We start from the raw sequence: 15,867 nt of genomic DNA on the forward strand, positions 1-15,867 counted from the left end.
TGTGGGAATGTTGATGTCTGTGGGAATGCCGGAGTGTGTTGGAATGTCAGTGTGTGTAGGAATATTGGTGTCTGAGAATTGGGCTGCGTAGAAATGTTTGGATCTGACGGAACATTGGGCTCAATGGGAATATTGGTGTCTATAGGAATATTTGGGTTGTATAGGAATGTTGGATTCCTTTGCAATATTGAGTAGTGCGGGAATGTTGGGGTCTATTGGAATACTGGGGGCGATTCTTCCAAAAACATTCTAAGTGGCGAATTTGCGTGAAAACTGGAGTAACTCCTGCTGGTTTTTTTTAGCATGGTTTTCACAATGAATCTCCCACATTCTGAGTACTGCAGAGTGCTCTAGCGAGATTCACATTGAAAACCCTGCCCCGGGGCCTATTCCGGAGAGACCGGCAGCATAGTGCTGAGCGGGCCACTGTGCATGTGCCAATCTGGCAGAGCAGAAATCGGCGCATGTGCAGTGGCCCTGCATTGCCGTCCTCCCGATTACTGGCAAGCTCAATCGATGACCAGCCCCGTGACCCCACATCGCTGCAACTCTGACTGCCCCACCCCTCTATCACTGGCTTCCAGGACTTCTCCGGGCAAGCCCCCATGCCCCCTCACATCTGCCCCGGCCAGCCCCGATCTCCTTTCCCACCTCCCTCAGCAGCCCCAACCCCTCCCCACCCAGATGTCCAGCCCCGATCACCCCCCTGGTGTCCATAGGAATGTTGGTATGTGTGGGAATGTTGAGAGTGTGTGGGAACATTGGTGTCTATGGGAATGTTGGAGTGTATGGATTGTTGGAGTTTATGAGAATTTTGGTGATGGTGGGAATGTTGGAGTATGTGGGAATGTCGGAGTATGAGAGAATGCTGGTGTCCAAGGGAATGTTAGAGCATGTGGGAATGTTAGGGTTTGTAAGAATGTTTGTTTCTGTGGGAATGTCGGAGTATATGGGATTGTTCGAGTATGTGGGAATGTCGGAGTGTGCGCGAATATTGGAGTGTGCGCGAAAGTTGGAGTTTGTGGGAATGTTGGGGTTTGCGGGAATTTTGGTGACGGTGGGAATGTCAGAGTATGTGGGAATCTCAGAGTATGTGGGAATGTCGAAATATGAGGGAATGTTGGTGTCCATGGGAATGTTAGAGCATGTGGGAATGTTGGGTTTTGTGGGAATGTTCGAGTGTGTGGGAATGCCGGAGTGTGTGCGAATGCCAGAGTGTGTGGGAATGTTCAAGTGTGTGGGAATGTTCAAGTGTGTGGGAATGTTGGAGTCTGTGGGAAGGTTTGTGTCTTTGGGAATGTGAATGTTTGTGGGAATGTTGATGTTTATGGGAATGTTGAATTCTGTGGGAATGTTGGTGTCTGAGAATTGGGCTGCATAGGTATGTTTGGATCTGGCGGAATATTGGGCTCTTTGGGAATATTGGTGTCTATAGGAATATTGGATTCCAGAGGAATATTTGGGCTGTGTAGGAATGTTGGACTCCTTTGGAATATTTAGTTGTGTGGGAATGTTGGGGTCTATTGGAATATTGGGGGCGATTCTTCCAAAAACATTTTAAGTACCGAATTTGCGTGAAAACTGGAGTAACTCCTGCTGGTTTTTTTAGCATGATTTTCACAATGAATCTCCCACACTCTGAGCACTGCAGAGTGCTCTAGCGAGATTCACATTGAAAAGACTGGCACTGCCCCCTACCCCTGACCTCCTGGTAGGGCCTCAGTTACCTCTCTTCCCTCCAGTGGGGTCGACCACCAGTTCCCCGTTAGTGGGGAGCAATTGTAAACCCTGCTGGAATGAACCACTCCTGGCCGGGGGGGGGATACTAGCGGTCCCGGAAATGTCAGACTCAGGCCCGCTGATGGATGAAAACAAGGATTTAAATATTTAAATCAGCTCCATGCCAATTTCTGGTGCAGAGCTGATTACTCTAAAAAACGTAGCCCCGGAGACTCGCAGAGGCCATGGCACCCAGTGGGGAGCTTGCTAAATGGCCTCTGCTGATGTCTCCCAGCCCGTTGTGCTGCTAGAACAGTGCAGCAGGCTGGGAGAATCGCTCCCATTGGCTTTGTAGGAATTTTGCGATTTGCAGCAAGTTTGAAATATGTAGGCATGCAATTTTCAGAGGAATTGTTGGGCTGTATAGGAATGTTGGGATGTATAGGAATGTTGGGCTGTATAGGAATGTTGAACTGTATAGGAATGTTGGGATGTATAGGAATGTTGGACTGTATAGGAATGTTGAACTGTATAGGAATGTTGGGCTGTATAGGAATGTTGGGATGTATGGGAATGTTGTGCTGTGTATGAATGTTGTGGAATGTGCAAATGTAAGGGATGAATGAAAGAATGGCCGTCTGTGCTGTAACTTTTCCGTGGTTCTATGAGAGAAAATTGGATTCGATCGGTGTGCGAGGCTTTGTGAGGTTGTGTGGAAATGTTGGCATGTGTAGAAATTTTGGACCACATGAGGACATTGCGGTGTGTTGGTTTGGCCCTGTTTCTGTGAATGCCGTGCTTCAGAGCTATGTTGGGCTGATGAGGTGCCCATTTTGTGGCCTGTGGAATTCCCAAGGCATCTGCTTGTTAAGTATTGTGGGGAAGGTATTTGCTCTCATTGCTATCTTCAGCCTCAGTACAACAGATCAATAGGTGACTATTGTTTTCACATCAGCAGGTACAGGAAAAGTGATATGAAGAATGCAGATCACTCTACATCGCTTTCATAGACCTTTTAATCTCATACTATCCTTAGCTTCCTTACTAAGTCACAGAGAGATCTTTTTTGCCAAGTTTTAGCTTTTAAATGGAATGTATTTTTGTTTAATATTTTGGATTATTTCTTTAATTGTTTTCCATTGTGAGTTTCCTCTCATACCTTTTACTCTATTTATGAAATCAACCTTAGCCAGTTCTCCTGTCATATCTATGTAATTGTTTAAGTTTAAGATTCTTGATTGTGATTGAATTATGTCACTCCCAAATTTACTGTAGCATTCTGTTGTATTATGATCACTATTTCCCAACCAACCATTTACTGTGAGACTGGTAACTAACCCTGTCCCACTGTACAATACTAGATCTAGATTTATCCCTAGTTGCTTCCATAATATGTTGCTCCAGGAAATTGTCATGAAAGCATTTTACAAACTTATCTTTCAGACCACCTTTACCAATTTGATTTGTCCAGTCCATATGAAGATTAATGTTCCCCACGACTATCACTTTGCCTTTTTGACAAGCTTCAATAAGTTATTGTCCAGCATTATAACTACTGTTGGGTGGAGGCGGGGTGTGATCTATAAAATACTTCTACCGGCAGTTTCTGACTTTTCCTATTCCTATTCTCTGCCCATATTGATCTTCCTGACCTTCTGAGCCAAGATCCTTTCTCATAACTGTTCTTATATTACCCTTTAATGATTTGGATGAGAATATAGGAGGCATAGTTAGTAAGTTTGCAGATGACACCAAGATTGGTGGCATAGTGAACAGTGAAGAAAGTTATCACCGATTGCAACGGGATCTTGATCAATTGGGCCAATGGGCTGACGGATGGCAGATGGAGTTTAATTTAGACAAATGCGAGCTGATGCATTTTAGTAGATTGAACCAGGGCAGGACTTACTCAGTTAATGGTAGGGCATTGGGGAGAGTTACAGAACAAAGAGATCTAAGGGTACATGTTCATAGCTCCTTGAAAGTGGAGTCACAGGTGGACAGAGTGGTGAAGAAGGCATTCGGCATGCTTGGTTTCATCGGTCAGAACATTGAATACAGGAGTTGGGACGTCTTGTTGAAGTTGTACAAGACATTGGTAAGGCCACACTTGGAATACTGTGTGCAGTTCTGATCACCCTATTACAGAAAGGATATTATTAAACTAGAAAGAGTGCAGAAAAGACTTACTAGGATGCTACCAGGACTTGATGGTTTGAGTTATAAGGAGAGGCTGGATAGACTGGGACTTCTTTCTCTGGAGTGTAGGAAGCTGAGGGGTGATCTTATTGAGGTCTATAAAATAATGAGGGGCACAGATCAGCTAGATAGTCAATATCTTTTCCCAAAGGTAGGGGAGTCTAAAACTAGAGGGCATAGGTTTAAGGTGAGAGGGGAGAGATACAAAAGTGTCCAGAGGGGCAATTTTTTCACACAGAGGGTGGTGAGTATCTGGAACAAGCTGCCAGAGGTAGTAGTAGAGGTGGGTACAATTTTGTCTTTTAAATAGCATTTCGATAGTTACATGGGTAAGAAGGGTATAGAGGAATATGGGCCAAATGCGGACAATTGGGATTAGCTTACGGGTTTAAAAGTTGGGCCGAAGGGCCTGTTTCCATGCTGTAAACCTCGATGACTATGACGCCATGACTCTATTTACTTTTAGGGATGCCCCTCTTCCTTTACTATTCTGTCCATTCCAAAAAATGCTGAGTACCCAAGAATATTTATTTCCCAGCCTTGGTCACCTTGTAACCAAAGGAAAAATTTTATGTGTCCCTGCTTATGGATTTGCAGATGGGAGAGGATGGCCTGTAAAATTCACTGGGTGGTTTTCCGACCACCTACCAGCCGGCCTCCGATTATTTGCAATTCCACAGAGCTTTTGGGTGATTGGGCGCCTGCTGCATGTGTCTGTAATGGTGATTAGATCTAAATCTTGTATCTGTATTTGTGCCACTAGTTCATTCACCTTATTGTGGATGCTTTGTGCACTCAGGTAACAAGCTACTTCCTTTCTTAACTGTCCTTCTTTGCATGGGCTTTCATCACCGATACATGATTGCTGTTAAACCGTCTATCCCTTCATGGCTCATTCTGCTCATCTTTACCCAAACCACTACCCTGTTCTATTGTCACAATGTTTCTCTTTGGATTTTGGAATCTCCCTTCACCAGAACCCTCCTTGCCCTGTCCTCACCCCATTCATTTAAAGCCCTATCCACAGTCCTGGTTGTATAATTCGTCAGGACATTGGCCCTAACCTGGTTTAAGTGAAACCCATCCCAACACAGCAGCTCCCTCTTTCCTGAGCTCTGATGTCAGTGTCCATGAAGCCCCTTCTTCCCCACGCCACTCTTTGAGCCATGCATTTAACTCTCTAATCTGCTGGACCCAGTGCCAATTTGCTCGTGGTTCAAGTAGAAGTCCAGAGATGATTACCTTTGAGGCAAGTTCAGGAGAAGGGTGATTTGAAAATCCGAAGAGAAACATCGTGACAATAGAACAGGGTAGTGATTTGGGTAAAGATGAGCAGAATGGGACAGGAAGGGACAGAGGGTTTAATGATAGTGCATCGGTGAAAAAAGCCCACACAAAGAAGGACAGCTAAAAAAGGAAATAGCTTGTTACCCGAATCCACAATCATCCACGATAAGGTGAATAAACTAGTGGCACAAATACAAATTACTTTGTGCATTTTAGTTAAATTTAAAGGAGCTAAAAGTGAGTTTAAAACAGATGTTAGGAAGAACTTTACAACCTTCTATATTAAGTTCTATAATAAGTTCAACAATCCCAGCTGATAACTGCTGTTCAATTTGCTGTTGGTATTTCCCCCTCCTTTAGACCCATCAACTTTACTTGTCCAATCTCCAACTCCTTAACCCTTGCACCATCATTCCTTTTGTCATTTAATTACTCCTTCCTTCCATCCCCTCATACAGCTTCACTTTCCACACTCCCCGGCCGCGATTCTCCCATCGTGACCCGCAACTGTTTTGGTGGGTCAGGGTGGGAGATGCGCGTCACCGGCCTTGAACAAGGATTTGTGCGTGCGTCAGGAACGCATGCGCATCTCCCAGAGCCGGTGAACAGTCGCCGGTCAGACCACGCTGGAAACCGGCAGGAAGGCAGGTAAGTCATTTAAATCTGTTATTAATATGTTTTAAATGTATTTTCAATCTAATTATCGGGAACTTTCAGGCCTCAATTGAATCTCCCACCCCGCCAGGAGTACTTCATTCTGGCGGGGTTTAGATGAGCTCCCCACGTTCGGGGAACTAGCAGGAGACTCCACCGGAATGAAGGGGAGGCAATCGGGCCCCCCCCAAAGGGTCGGGCAGCGGGGGATCGTGCCCCATAGGCATGGTCACCTTGGCAGTGCCAGCCTGTGCCCCCTGGCATTGCCCAAGGGGCAAAGCGCCCATGACCAGGGGGCACCTTGGCACTGTCCACTGGGCATCAGGCAGTGCCGGGGGGGGCGGGGGGGGGGGGGGCTATTGTGGGCAGGTCCTAAGGGCGATTGGTGGGGGTGGGGCATCCCGCTGACACTCTGCATGGGGATCGGTCTGGGCTGGAGGGAGGGCAGCGATTGGGGTGGGCTGGGGGAGGGGAGGTCTGACCCTGGGGGATGGGGGGGTCAGCGGGGGTGGGCGGGAAGTCTGCCGGGGTGAGGTTGTGGGTATGGGGGGATCTACACAGCTAGGGGGGGGTGGGCTGTACATCAGGGTGCTCTGAGACGGAGGGGGTCAGGGCTGGCCCGGGAATTGCTGTGGTGGCCGCGATCGGGCCATGGGGGGTGCTGGAGGGGCAGCACTGCAAGGGTCCCGGGCTGGCCAGTGATCAGGCTGGCCAGCAAATGGGGAGACTGACAGATCGGGATCACTGCGCATGTGCAGAGTTCCAGAACTGTCAAACTCTGGCGCAAATAGGCCCCACCCCCTGTGTTTTTAATGAGATTCACGACTGGGACCTCTGCATTGCACAGACTGCAGAGATTCGGGTCTGAAGCTGCACTGAAAAAACAGTCGTGATCTAGAACAGTTTTCCCAACAATTCAGCGCTTTTGGGAGAATCGCCCCCCCCCCCCCCCCCCCCCCCCCCTTAGAATCTGTTACTTTTCCTTCTGTTCTGACAATAGGCCATCGACGTGAAATGTTAACTCTGTTTCTCTCTCCACAGATGCTGCCTGACCTGCTGGGTGTTTCCAGCATTTTTGATTTTTGTATATTTCCAGCATTTGCAGTATTGAAAAGAACTTTGTGAAATATTTATAATAATCCACTAGGCCGAAACACTAGGGACCTTTGAAACACAATAGATTCTCTGATGGATCGCTAAGGCACTGAAGGGATGAGTTTCAAAGGATGGTTTAACAGCTTATTTACTAGATGTATGGATTACGGAGCTGAAAAGGATCAACTATAGCTCCAGATTCTTCAAATAATGTTCCTTGTGTGTAGGGTGGGGTGAGGATGGGTATTATTAATGTAGATCAAAAGGCAGTGGTGTGACAAAGCACATTGTGCATGTTTATTAGCAGCAGACAGCTCAATACCTCTGTTTTGTAACTGGTGGGGACAACACTCTCTGTTTTGCAGCAGTTCCCACTGCCAGATGTGATGTCTCAAACTGGGGTTACCAAGACCAATACAAGATAAGATCTGAGGTAGAGCAGCAGTCAGGGTTAGGGTTGTGATGAACAGTATTCACTCTGAACCTTACTGGCTTAGTCTCCGTCACAGGAGCAATTGGAAGAAGTAGATTTCCGTTGTAAGAAGCAGCCTTTTAGAGTCTAGTTTATATCTGGGAATTTTAGGAATTTCTGCACAACACATTGCTTAACCAAGCATCCAGGCAGCGAGTACTCTCGTCCGGGGCTTTCCCAGACAAGATGACGTACTAACAATGCTCTTCTTTTGATCGTTTCCAGGTGGCCAACTTGCTGCGTTTGTTCCAGATTCCACAGATCAGCTACGCCTCAACCAGTGCCAAGCTAAGTGATAAATCGCGCTACGATTACTTTGCGCGAACTGTACCTCCTGATTTCTACCAAGCGAAAGCCATGTCTGACATCCTACGTTTCTTCAACTGGACGTACGTCTCCACCGTAGCATCTGAGGGTGACTATGGTGAAACAGGTATTGAGGCCTTTGAACAGGAGGCTCGTTCCAGGAACATCTGCATCGCCACCTCGGAGAAGGTGGGCCGCTCCATGAACCAGAAGACGTATGATGGGGTGATCAAAGCTCTGATGCAGAAGCCCAATGCCAAAGTGGTGGTTCTGTTCACAAAGAGCGAGGATGCTCGGGAGCTGCTGGCTGCTGCTCGGAGGCTCAATGTGTCCTTCATGTGGGTGGCCAGCGATGGTTGGGGTGCGCTGGAGAATGTGGTCAAAGGCAATGAACAGGCAGCCAATGGGGCCATAACTATCGAGTTGGCATCCCAAAACATTCAGGAGTTTACGACCTATTTCGTCAACCTCAACCCTTACAACAACTCCAGGAATTCCTGGTTTCGAGAGTTTTGGGAACAGAAGTTCCATTGCAGCTTAAGGACACCTGACTGTGGGAGGAACTCCCTCAAAGTGAAGTTTGAGCAGGAGACGAAGATCATGTTTGTTTTGAATGCAGTGTATGCGATGGCTCATGCCCTCCACAACATGCACCAGGCTCTCTGTCCCAACAGCACCAGGCCTTGTGATAACATCAGGCCCATGAATGGAAAGAAGTTTTACAAGGATTACATCATCAAAGTTCACTTTGATGGTAAATTAACTCTTCCTCGTGGCTTCACTTGCATTTCTGGAGCACCTTTCATAATCTCAGGACATCCCGAAACATCTCAGCCCCAATACCAGCCTGTTGAGGTGTAGTCACTGTTTAAATGTAGGAAACCCCACAGCCAATTTGCACATAGCAAAGTCCCACTAACCGCAAAGTGACAAATGATTGGATAATTTGTACAGTGAGGTTTGCAGGATGAATATGACATTGAACATATGAATTAGGAGCAGGAGTAGGCCATTCAGCCCCTTGAACCTACTCTGCCATTCAGTGAGATCATGGCTGATCTGATATTCACCTGAACCCCACATTACATCTACCCCCTCATGACCTTTGACACATTGGACAGTGCAGCAGCATGAGAGAGTGCTCTGACTGGTTCACGGAATGCGTTCTGCTCACGTCACTCCTATTTACTCAGTTTCTGTCCTTTCCTATCAACACTCACAAACATTAGGGTGAATGTTAAATGTGAGGCCAGATTTGTCTGGCAGTGGTTGGTTCTGGTTCACAGAGATCAGAAAGACTGAGCGAGACTCCCTGAATGGGACAGGAGGTCAGTCAGACAAGGGATGGACACAACAACACTGACCCCTGAGAAGGTTCAGGGTGACCAACTATCCCGGATTTTTCGGCATTGTCACGTAATTTCACTCTTCTTTCCGCATCTCAAGTCAGGTCATCATGGGACGTGTATTGTCCCGGATTTTATCTGCTGAGGGTGGGGCTACCTGTCTGCACACACGTGAACCATAGCAGCTAAATGATTTGTGTTCCTGTGGGTGTCTGGGACGAGGGCTCCGAGCTGGATGTATTAAAGCCAGCCTGGGTCAAGAACAGACTGCCCGACCCCCACCTCGCTTTCAGCCGCCCCTCACACTCTCACCAACTCCATTCCCCCCTGCAAGACCTCCCTTAGTTTATTCTCCAATAGTCAATCACCCTGCTGCTCGCTGTGGAACTGAGTGATATCGCTCACAGGCCAAGACCTTGATTTGATTGGAGTTCCGTGTTGAGGAAGCTGATATCAGCAGAGAGGGCAGTTTGTTGGGCATGGGAATTTGCCTCAGGGCTAGTGAGGAGGAGACAAGCCAGGCAGTGCTTGTCCTCCTGAATTTTTTAGCCAGGTGGTGAAGGATAGAACTGGAATCTGGTCTTCATTGCTTTTATTTAAAGGGACACACATCGCACACTGAACACCTCCACTAGGTGGATGGTGTGATGAACTTTGACTTTGACAAGGTCAGAATCTCATTACCCATTATCTCACTGTGTTAACATACTTCAGAGATCATGTCAATCTATTTCTCTTTTCTCCCCAGCTCCTTTCCGACCTCACGATACAAGGAGTAAAATCCGATTTGATACATTTGGAGATGGAATTGGCCGCTACAATATCTTGAATTACCAGTCGAAGGGTGGGAGATACTCCTATCAGAAAGTGGGGTACTGGGGTGAAGATCTCACACTGAACAGCAGCTTGATTCCCTGGGCCGAAGCATCCATCCCTACTTCCCAGTGCAGTGACCCCTGTGCCAAGAATGAAGCCAAGAGTATGCAGCGAGGAGATGTCTGCTGCTGGCTCTGCATTCCCTGCCATCCTTATGAGTTTCTCTACGATGAATTCACTTGCATGGACTGTGGGCCAGGAAGATGGCCAACTGAGGATCTCAGCAGCTGCTATGACCTTCCAGAAGAGTATATCAAATGGGAGGATGCCTGGGCCATTGGGCCCATCACCATTTCCTGCCTTGGCTTCATCTCAACCCTCTGCGTGTTTGGGATCTTTGTGAAAAACAATAACACCCCAGTGGTGAAGGCATCTGGACGTGAGCTCTGTTACATCCTTCTCATCGGGGTCCTGATGTGCTACAGCATGACCCTCATTTTCATCGCAAAACCATCGACCACAGTATGTACCTTGCGACGTTTGGGATTGGGATCCTCCTTTGCAGTTTGCTACTCAGCCCTCCTCACCAAGACAAACCGCATCGCCAGAATCTTCAACGGGGTAAAAGATGGCACGCAGAGACCACGATGCATCAGCCCAACCTCCCAAGTGGTGATCTGCTTGGCACTGATCTCTTGTCAATTGATTGTCGTCACCGTCTGGCTTGTGGTGGAAACACCAGGCACCAGAAAGGAGACAACACTCGAGAAACGGGACATTGTCACTCTCAAGTGCAACACCAAGGAGTCCAGTATGCTGACCTCATTGACGTACACTGTGGTTCTCATTGTGCTCTGCACTGTGTACGCCTTTAAAACGAGGAAGTGCCCAGAGAATTTCAATGAGGCCAAATTCATTGGGTTCACCATGTATACCACGTGTATTATCTGGCTGGCCTTCCTGCCAATCTTCTACGTCACCTCCAGTGACTATAGGGTAAGCAGCGCACCAAGGTCTTTATCCTACCAGTATGAAACCAATCTTAGACCGGTCCTCTCGGCTGATTACTAAACATTTACTTACCAGCTGCCTCTAACGTTGGAGACATTTCTCATTTTTACCCCATTGTTCCTGAGTGCCAATCTCAGCCCTGATTGTGCTGTGATTTTTCACAGGTTATTTAATCTTTTATAAATCCTCATAGATAGGGTTCACCAGCTCTCCTTTCACTACAGTGCCAATCACTTCCCCATGCCCTGGTAGCTCTCTCGTTTTCTCTAACCTGTTCCCACCTCGGGCATTCAACCGGATCCTCCATCAGCTCACTGATTTGACTTAGGATTTGAGATGCAGCATGTTTGGGAAAAGTGTCTTTCCCTTTCCAGACAGAGTGTGAGTATCGAGCACACTTATCACACAGACAACACATATGTTAGAGTAAAGCTTCCTCCAGTTCCCTCCAATGCACTTTAGCATTGGAGGGAACTTTAGCACCTCAGAAAAATTATGTAACATTTCCCTCAGAAAAACACAGAAGCATGATACTCAGCCCTATCGGTGCTCCCCACAAACCCCCTTTCACTTTATCTCATGTCACCCCATCAGAATATCCTGATATTCCTTTCACCCCCTCACCCATGTGTCCCCAGCCCATGTGTCCCCAACCCATGTGTCCCCAGCCCATGTACCCCCACCCCATGTACTCCCACCTCATTTGACCCCTCCCATGTACCCTTGCCTCATGTGCCCCCTCCCAAGTACCCTGTCCCATGTGCCCCCACCCCATGTACCCCCACCCCATGTAGCCCCACCCCATGTACCCCCGCCTCATGTACCCCACCCCATGTACCCCTGCCCCATGTGCCCCCACCCCATGTGCTCCCACCCCATGTACCCCCACCCCCTGTACCCCCACCCCATGTAGCCCCTGCCCCATGTACCCCTGCCCCATGTGCCCTCACCCCATGTATCCCCACCTCATGTACCCCACCCCATGTACCCCTGCCCCATGTGTCCCCACCCCATGTGCCCCCTCCCATGTATCCCCACTCCATATGCCCCACCCCATGCGCCTCCACTCCATGCACTTCCTCGCCTACCCTAGCTTCCCCTTAGCTGCTTCTAGAAGCAGTCATGGTGCTCACTGGGTTTAAATCTGTTTCTCTTCGCCAACCCATACATCAATCCAATTTCCAATTTTGAAACTTATCACACCACATCCCCCCCTAGTTGTGAGTCACCCAACCTGCACCTACCCTCATCGCCAGCTATCGATTGGCCAGATCCTGACCTCGCTTCCAGTTATGTACGACCATGTGACCTCCTATACTCTCTCTCCATGCACAACCCTATGACCTCTACCCTCTCTCCATATATGACCCAGTGGCCTCCTCCACTCTCTCCCTATATTTGACTCCATGAGATTGTCTATTTGGTTCCCTTTACACCTTCTCCATCATGACTTTCAGTCTGTCTCTCACTACCTGTGACCATTCCTGGCCACGATCCCTATATCTTTGACAAATCTATGAGCTAAAAGACAGTGGCAAATTTTGAAGAGCTTTAAGAGATGTTTCTTTAAGCTGGAACTGTAACATTCACTATCTTAATCATCAAACAGTGACTGATAATATTCTAGTCACAATGAGTCAGATTCAGCTCCATAAAGAACACTGCCAATTGACATCCTGTTGGATTTTTATAACTATAAGTAATTATTTTTCTTTGTTCTTATTCATATCTGACTGTTTAATAATATATATGCTGCTGATGAATTGTTCATTTTGAGTTTAGTAGTTAAGTGAAGGCAGCAGTTGTCTTGGGTACGTGTTGTTGAGTCATTGATCAGCTGAGGTTTCACCTTAAGAGAAAAGATCTGGAACTTCTCTATTTCTGCTCATTTTACTTAGGGGGGGTCAGGCAACGTTGGCAAGGCTGGCATTTATTGCCCTTCACTAGCTGCCCTGAGAGGATGGTAGTTTCTTTTAGGTTTGAGTTACCTGCAGTTCACATTTCACACGCCTCAGATTGCCAAACCATTCCAAAGTCTTCCACAGCCAAAGAATTGCTTTAGAAGTGAAGGGACTATTATATTTCCAGTAATACACCAACCAGTTCAGCGCACAGTAGAATCCCACTAACATAGAACCATAGAACCATAGAAAATTACAGCTCAGAAACAGGCCTTTTGGCCCTTCTTGTCTGTGCCGAACCATTTTATGCCTAGTCCCACTGACCTGCACTTGGACCATATCCTTCCACACCCCTCTTATCCATGAACCCGTCCAAGTTTTTCTTAAATGTTAAAAGTGACCCCGCATTTACCAGTTTATCCGCCAGCTCATTCCACACTCCCACCACTCTCTGCGTGAAGAAGCCCCCCCTAATATTCCCTTTAAACTTTTCTCCTTTCACCCTTAACCCATGCCCTCTGGTTTTTTTCTCCCCTAGCCTCAGCGGAAAAAACCTGCTTACATTCACTCTATCTATACCCATCAAAATCTTATACACCTCTATCAAATCTCCCCTCAATCTTCTACGCTCCAGGGAATAAAGTCCCAACCTATTCAATCTCTCTCTGTAACTCAGCTTCTCAAGTCCCGGCAACATCCTTGTGAACCTTCTCTGCACTCTTTCAATCTTATTTACATCCTTCCTGTAACTAGGTGACCAAAACTGTACACAATACTCCAAATTCGGCCTCACCAATGCCTTATATAACCTTACCATAACACTCCAACTTTTATACTCGATACTCCGATTTATAAAGGCCAATGTACCAAAGGCACTCTTTACGACCCTATCCACCTGTGACGTCACTTTTAGGGAATTCTGTACCTGTATTCCCAGATCCCTCTGTTCAACTGCACTCTTCAGAGTCCTACCATTTACCGAGTACGTTCTTCTTTGGTTTGTCCTTCCATCAAATGAAATAAATGATCAGTTAAACCTGTCATAGTGGTGTTGCTTAGGAGATGATGTTGAGAACTCTGCTTTTCTTTGGGAATGTGTTAAGGCATTGTTTCCATCTCCATGACCAGGTATCCTGGCTCTAGTGGAGCACCGGGTCTATCATGGGAAGAAAGGCTTGGGTTTTAGTGAGCAGCAGTGTCTGAACCAGGACCTGGTTTTGATCTGACCCTCTCGCTCTCTTTCCTCACAGGTCCAGACCACCACCATGTGTATCTCTGTCAGTCTGAGTGGCTCTGTTGTGTTGGGCTGCCTGTTCGCTCCCAAAATCCACATCATCCTTTTCCAGCCTCAGAAAAACGTGGTCACCCACCGAGTGGCGACCAGTCGTTTCAGCGTGACCGGCTCAGGGGCTGTCCACTCGCACGGTGAGTATCTCCTGCTCTCCAGGCCTGGGTCCTCACAATGCCCCCTTTATTACAGAGAGGATCAACCTGCCCACAGCTCCACTGCCTGTCATTCCCTCTACACTTATTCACATTTGCATAGATGACCTGAAGTGCTCAGATTGGGAGTGTTTTCACCCTGCACCAGTAACTTCCTTTCTTCCTCTCCCCATGCTACTGGCTAATGTTGGGGTATAGTCCCTTTGGGTGTCAGTCTCAGCCCAGCTGGGACCTCACACCCCACTGACCACTCTTCACACATGATAAATACATGTGTGGAGACAGAGCAATTAACCTCTCCCTCCATGAGTCTAACGAAAGACAGAGGGAGACAGAGGGAGAAAGGGGGAGGCAGTGGTATAGTGGTATTATCACTGGACTACTAACCCAGAAATCCAGGGTAATGCTCTGGGGACCCCATGGCAGATGGTGAAATTTGAATTCAATAAAAATCTGGAATTAAAAGTCTAATGATGACCATGAAACCATTGTCGTAAAAACCCATTTGGTCACTAATGTTCTTTAGGGAAGGAAATCTGCCATCCTTACCCAGTGTGGCCTACATGTGACTCCAGATCCACAGCAATGTAGTTGACTCTTAACTGCCCCTCTGAAATGGTCCAGCAAACAACCAGCAAACCACTTGGTTCAAGGGCAATTAAGGATGGGCAGTAAATGTTGGCCCAGCCAGTGATGCCCATATCCCCTGAACGAATAAAAAGAAAGACACTAAGGACAACTGTAGCTCCTCTATTACTGCATGTGTCCAACATGTGCACAGGACCTGCTGTAAGAACTTGTGGACCCCGATAAACACAAAAACATAATCTTTCTATCTGTGAGAGATGGCAGACATTTGGGTGCACCTTTACTGATGTCAATCCTTGAGGCAGTCTCTGCCACTAGAGCTGCACATACAGTTGCCAAGTGACTTTGTGCTTTGCTGTTTTTGGCGTTGGCACCTGTTGGCGGACTGCTGGTTGCCATGGCAGTGCACGGCAGCCCACGGGAAGTGTCGCTGAAACAACAGCGCTGAACTAAACCTTGTCATTTCTCTTTGCAGGTTCCGCTGTGCACTATGTGCCGACTGTGTGCAATGGCCGAGAGATAGTGGACTCCACAACATCCTCACTATGAGGACTGGATGTAGGAGTGCCTCCTTGTCACTAACCCCCTACCCTGCTAACCTCCAAATCCCCTCCCTCACCAACTCCTCCAGAGAAGTGTACAAAGTAAAAGTGACTAAACTGGTTATTATGTTCAATGTATAAAAGGTTTTTAATAAGTAGACTTCTTGTGAATTAGTATGTGCTATTGTAATTAATGTAAATAAAGTGGTTTTTTAAATAAATATTGTAACCTAGTCACTGGTAACTACTAGATTAGTACCAGGTCAGTGGAGTCATTAGGACAAACTATTATCAAGTAGATCCCAACAATGTGTGAAATTCTGGCAGCTAAGAGGTTCCTAGTGACTCCCTGATGTCAAACTTTCTTGTCTGTATTTTACTTTAGGAAAATCCCCCCACCTCCTGAGGAACCGGCTATGGTCACTGGTTCATAATGACCAAATTAGCCAAGTTTTCCCACTCCTTTCCCACACGTTTTCCAGTGTGTA

The 15,867-nt window shown here is 47.1% G+C and overlaps 1 protein-coding gene across 1 annotated transcript in view; it reads left to right on the forward strand.

Moving 5' to 3' along the window:
- The window catches only part of grm2a (glutamate receptor, metabotropic 2a), a 34,466-nt gene extending 18,873 nt beyond the window's left edge, over window positions 1–15,593 (forward strand). The window contains exons 2-5 of the mRNA XM_078203070.1: window positions 7,652–8,486; window positions 9,827–10,890; window positions 14,057–14,231; window positions 15,313–15,593. Of these exons, the coding sequence (XP_078059196.1) occupies window positions 7,652–8,486; window positions 9,827–10,890; window positions 14,057–14,231; window positions 15,313–15,386 (2,148 nt within the window). The 3' untranslated portion in view covers window positions 15,387–15,593. The remainder of the gene's footprint in view (window positions 1–7,651; window positions 8,487–9,826; window positions 10,891–14,056; window positions 14,232–15,312) is intronic.
- Window positions 15,594–15,867: the final 274 nt, after the last annotated feature.

This window comes from Mustelus asterias, chromosome 3, assembly GCF_964213995.1.
Source record: "Mustelus asterias chromosome 3, sMusAst1.hap1.1, whole genome shotgun sequence".
NCBI lineage: Eukaryota > Metazoa > Chordata > Chondrichthyes > Carcharhiniformes > Triakidae > Mustelus > Mustelus asterias.